This window comes from Mandrillus leucophaeus, unplaced genomic scaffold, assembly GCF_000951045.1.
Source record: "Mandrillus leucophaeus isolate KB7577 unplaced genomic scaffold, Mleu.le_1.0 Scaffold641, whole genome shotgun sequence".
Lineage (NCBI taxonomy): Eukaryota > Metazoa > Chordata > Mammalia > Primates > Cercopithecidae > Mandrillus > Mandrillus leucophaeus.
The window spans coordinates 1435007-1440736 of record NW_012106931.1 but is presented as its reverse complement, the minus strand read 5'-3'; the positions used below and the strand labels follow the sequence as shown (position 1 = coordinate 1440736).

Genomic DNA, 5730 nt, shown 5'->3' with positions numbered 1-5730 from the left:
TGTGGCAAACTGGAGAACAGGCTCCCCTTTAAAGGGGTAGCTGTTATGCAGGTCTAGTCATGTGTTGCTTTGTAGGAACACAGATCTAATGTTACCAGACTTCCCAATTTTGGAACAGAAGGACAAAAAGCAAGATTTTTTTTCACTGAATCTCCCAATTTTTAAATGTTATCCCAAATGTTTTTTGCTGTTTTTAAACAGGCAAGGAGACCAAACAAAACATATCTGTTGGCCAACAATTTGGAGTCACTATTTGGGAGCCAGCAATAATGTCTTGCCGTTTTAAGCATCTCCATAAAAAGAAAAAGGAAAGCACTCGCCAGATAGCAGCACATCTCTTTAAGCCCTAGCTTGGGGGCAGTGTGTGAAAGACAGAAAAATGCTCATTCCTTCAGGTAGACCAGGCCTTCTTCCTTCCACCCTGGTGGAAGGGGTGGAGAGACAGGAAAGCAAAGTGAGTAGACAGATTTATTCCAAGCTCCCCTGCTGCAAATGCACAGTGAGGGAGCTGGGGTGCCCAGGAAACTCTCCTTGGCTGGGCAGGGGGTGCACACACTCACCTTTGCATCTACCTCGATGCACCACGCCCAGGGTCTGGTCTCGGCACTTGGCTCGCTGGTACTCACACATGGACTCATAGGACCTGCCATCAGAGGCACAGATGGGTTTGGGTTGAGTCCTGGAGCAGTGGAGGTTGCACTGAGGGTCACGGTCACTTATTAGAAACTAGGTTGGAAAAAAGTGAAAGGGTACAGAGGTTACTTTTGCAAGAAAAGTAGGGGCGAGTCCATGACTTACAGTACTTGTTTGCCTTTAGAAAGTAAGTCCCGAATAAACCCAAATAAAACCCTGAAAGTCAAGGGAACGGAGCAGCCACAAAGTCTAACCAAGGAAGGCATCATCTATGCCTCATACAAACAATAATGTCTAACAATTACTGACCATTAACAGGCACTGTGCCAGGTAATTCGCATCCAGGACCTCAGTCCTCACAACAACCCTATGAAATAGGAACTCTGTTCTGTAGACAAGGAAACCGAAGCCCAGAGACATAACTTGCCCAGTGTCACATAGCTATAAGAAGTGGAGGCTGAATTAGAATCTAAATCTGTCAGAAGTAAAGTCAAAGCTTTACCCTCAAGGATGTCCAGCCTCTCCATCCATGCAGACAGCCATGCAGCCTCTATTTGGGTGCATCCTCAAATCAGGAACACACTCTCAATCTCCAAATTCCATCTCGGGAAAGTTTCATTTATTAGATGGTATTGAGCTCCAAATCTATCCTCCCTCCAATTTTTGCCCACCTCTCTCTGGCAGAATACAAGTTAAATAATTTTCTGTGAGAAACAGATTTCCTGATTTTTAAAATAACAATAATCAGCTTGGAAAATATTGAGTTCAGCAGATTTTCTTGGTGAAGGGCTTCTCAGGTGACTCTAATACATTCTTATGCATTGTGAACCTCCAAGACACATAGTAAATTAAAGATAGCTACAAATTATTTGCTACTCCTCCCATTGAGCTATGGAGTCTAATTTCCTCTCCCTTGAATCTGGACTGGCCTCAGGAACTTGCTTGACCAAGAAAATGCTATGGGAGTGGTGTCTGGGGACTTCAAAGTTAGGTTACACGAAGCCTTGCAGCTCCTACCTGGGCCTCTTGTAATACTCACTCTTGAGGAAACCAGCTGCCGTGTAAGAAGCCTAACAACCCTGAGACCATCATACTATGAGGAAGCCCAAGTTTACATATGTCAAAACTATGCAGAGAGAGAAACGCCCAACCAGCCCAGGCACAGAGACATGTTGAGTGAAGAAGCCTTCAGGTGAGTCTAATCCCAGCTGTCATCTAATTGCAACTCACAGGGATGAAAATAAACAATTGCATGAGAGACCCCAACTTCAGAACCACTCAGCTGAGCCCAGTTAACCCACAGAACTGAGAGAGAGTATGATAATAAATTGTTTTAAGCCTTTATGTTTTGTGGTAGTTTGTTACACAACAATCAACCAGATCAAGGGGCATATACAATGAAGGATCTTCCAAAGTTACTTAACCATGAACCCCTATATCAGGGAACCCTCTGTTAACAACAACAGAATACAGTTGGAAAACAATAATTGGGCTATTACAATCCATGAGCTTCTGTTCAATGACTCACGGTTAGACTGTACGGGCCTTGAGACCTGGGTCTACTCTTATCTACTCCCATATAGCAGAGTCCTGGGCACACAGAATGAGGCTCTTCATCAGACTGGGTTGAGGGAATGAATGTCCCACAATAATGAATGGCAATGTCATGAGCACACATCAGGCTATTGGTAATGGTAGAGATGACTATGTAATCAAATCAAGCTCGTAGAGGTTTTGGGAAGGCGTGAATATAAGCTCTGTCTCAGATGTATTTGTGGGCCCTTTGTGTGAAGCAAACAGATGAGAACTTGTTGACCCTTTTCCAGAACAGCAGAGAAAGTTTCAGAGGTAGTACCACACCCTTCAAGGGAGTACCGGAAACACACATTCCACACTGGCCAAAATCAAAGAGGACCTGAACCTGTCCATAAACACACAGACTACATCCCGGCTATAAAACCAGTCCCTCCTTGGGACTGGGCCTCATGCCTGGGTGCTGGCTGCCTAGCACAGGGACAGAGCAGCTAAGGGCTGAAACCACTGCACAGGACTTGTCCAAATGGACAGTGAAATTGCGCTTTCTCTTCAGACGCCTTCGGCAAGGTCACACCTGAATCTTGCCCAGGGCCCAAAGGGAAATATCCAGATAGTGTCTTGTGAGCACAGCATTTGATAGAGTCCGGTGTTCAGGGGTAAAAAATAAATAACTCAGATCATCGTCTCCAGAGGAAGCCCACAGCCTCCAAGGCTGCCCCACAGAAGAGGGGTAAGCTGACAGGGGGAAGTGGGAGAGTACATCATTGTTCAATCAAGCCCTGCACATGACCCCCAGCCTCAACTCCCTTCGAGTTGCCCCTGCTTTAAACCTGCGAGCCGTGTCCCACTGCTCGGGGACTCTTACATCGTCTCCTGGGCCTGGTGAGAATCGGACCCAAGGGCCCCTCTCTAGCCCTCCGCTCTCTCTTCCTTGCTCTCCCTTGCTCCCTGCTGGTGGGGCACACAGGCCTTCCCATTTCTCAGATGAGCTACCTCTGCTGCTACCTCCAGGCCTTCAGGCACACTGTTCCTTCTCCATTCCCTCCCACCCTGCTTTGGATTTTGACTCAGGCGGTCTCTTCCGGGAGGCCCTGCCTGACTCTCCCAGGTGAGGATGATATCCTGTAATACTCCCTCATACTTCATTTTTCTTTCATGGCTCTTCACACAATTTGTAATGAAGAATTCATTTGTGTGATTTGGTTACCAGTGGAATCCCCAACTCTGAGCTCCATGAAGATGAGAACGATGTCCGCTTTGCCTGTGAACACCTCCCCCGAGCATCTAGCACAATCCTGGGGCCCTCCATCATGTGTGGGAGGAGTGCAGCCCTGTAGCAGCATCTCCCACATGCCATTCCTTCAACACCACTGCCAATGGGACATCACGGGCCTGGCTTTCTGGGCTCCTGCCTCCCCTGGGGATCACCAGGGCCACTCCTCATGCTCCCGTGCTTTGAGCCTTGCCATCCTCAGCCATGTTCTCCCATCGGACTTCTGCATTGCACGTGGGCAGAAGTGGCCCAGAGCCTGCCACCTTTACTCCACCTCAGAACAAGAACTCTCATCAGGAGCATCTCGTGCTGGGCCTGCCCTGCCTGGAGGGCAGGGCTGTCTCACCTGGATGTTCAGCATCTGGTGTCTGGCACACAGAGTAGGCGCTTGGTCAACAGTTTTTGACTTTGTGAAATCCTTTTTGCAAGTGGGCCAGTGTTTCTGTTTGTTATAATGAAAGGCAGTGGGACCTAGTGATTAGAAGCTCGGCTCTGGAGCCCAGCAGTCGGTGTCAGTACCAGCACCAGCACCCACATGCTGTTTAACCTTGGGAACGTTGCCTTGCTTCTCTGGGCTTTTAGTTTTCTCATCCATAAAATGAGAGTAGTAACAAGCCTTGCCTCATAGGGTGGTGCGAAGATTCAATTATTAACATATCCTAAGTTACGTATAAGTTCTTGTTCATCTTCTTTCTTTGGAATTTAAGAGAAGCGGGGCATGGTTTAAGAGAACACACAGAAAAAAGAGGGAGAGGAAGACAAAGCTTCTTTTCAAACCCACTGAGGCTGCCTAGTTGCCTGTGCTGTAGCTCATGGGACAGGAGAGCTGCCAGCGTCCCCGTGAAGTTGAACTGCAGGCCAAAAAATCAGTTTGAAAATGGATTGCTCTATGCCAAGAGAGAGGCCACAGCAGCTGTGCCAGAGACCAGCTCCCTAACAAGGGGAATACTCTGTCTGCAAACAGACAGGTTAAAGAACTTCAGAGGCCCAACCCATGCCAACACACAGAGATCATTCTCAGCTTCAGAAGAGCACCCAAAATATTCCTGTCTAGAAATTACTGGTCCCTAAGCCCAAATAAAAAGTTCGGAGACAGCATGGGGTCATTGACAATCTTCAGTCAACTATGGTGTCACATTTTCATCTGTTTTAGGAACTGTGTATATTTGTGATTGTTTTCAGACACACGAAAAAAATGAGTTCTATAAAATGGAGCTTTAACCAGATGACTAAGCCCTAATAAGATCACCCAAACCTCCGGGGCCCCAAAGGGATTATTCTGTGTCCAGAAACACTGAGGATGAGGTAACACTCCGGTTCGTTCCTTCATCTGTTCATCTGCTCTTTACTCAATAAGTGATCACCAACAGTGAGCCCAACACTGTACCAGCATAGGAAGCAATACGTAACCAACATGGTACCCACCCTCAGTGAGCTTACCATTTAGGGTGGAGGCAAGGAGCATGTTAACAGGACACCATGGAGCTATTAAGATAGAGGCAATAAGAGAAGGCTTAATCCTAGAGACTCTGGAATACTCCAAAGCCACACAGTCCAACAGAACTTCTCACTGTGATGGACATGTTCTATATCTGTGCCATCCAATACAGCAGCCACAAACCACATGTGGCTATTAAGCACTGCAATGTAGCTAATGCAACTGGGAAATCAAATATTTAGTTACGTTTAATTTTAGTTAATTTAAGTTTAAATGACCACATGTGGCTAGTGGCTACCGTATGTAACAGCCCAGTTATAAAGTAAACAAACCAAGAGGAGACGAGAGAGGAGAGAGCATAGTCTCCAACTGAATTTTTCTCAGTTGAACCAGGTGAAGACTGATTGAGAGAAAAAGAGAAAAAAGAAAAAGAAAAAAGAAGCTGATCTGGAGAATAATTTCTGCATTTTGAAATTAGATAGTATATTAGGCTATTCTTGCATTGCTATGAAGAAATACCTGAGGCCGGGCATGGTGGCTCTAACCTGTAATCCCAGCACTTTGGGAGGTCAAGGAGGGAGGATTGCTTGAGCCCAGGAGTTCAAGACCAACCTGGGCAACATAGAGAGACCCTGTCTCTACAAAAAATTTAAAAATTAGTCAGGCATAGTAATGCATGTCCATGGCCCTAGTTACTTGGGAGGCTAAGATGGGAGGATCACTTGAGCTGGGAGGTGAAGGCTGCACTGAGCCATGATGGTACCACTGTACTCCAGTCTGGGTGACAGAATAAGAATAAAAGAAAAGAAAAGAAAAGAAAAGAGGGAGGGAGGGAGGGGAGGAAGGAAGG

General features: G+C 46.5%; 1 protein-coding gene across 2 annotated transcripts in view; it reads right to left on the bottom strand.

Moving 5' to 3' along the window:
• Positions 1 to 5730, bottom strand: part of SMOC1 (SPARC related modular calcium binding 1) — a 164275-nt gene that overhangs the window by 92225 nt on the left and 66320 nt on the right. For both annotated transcript variants that reach the window (XM_012000910.1, XM_012000911.1), the window contains exon 2: positions 561 to 726. In XM_012000910.1, the coding sequence (XP_011856300.1) occupies positions 561 to 726 (166 nt within the window). The remainder of the gene's footprint in view (positions 1 to 560; positions 727 to 5730) is intronic.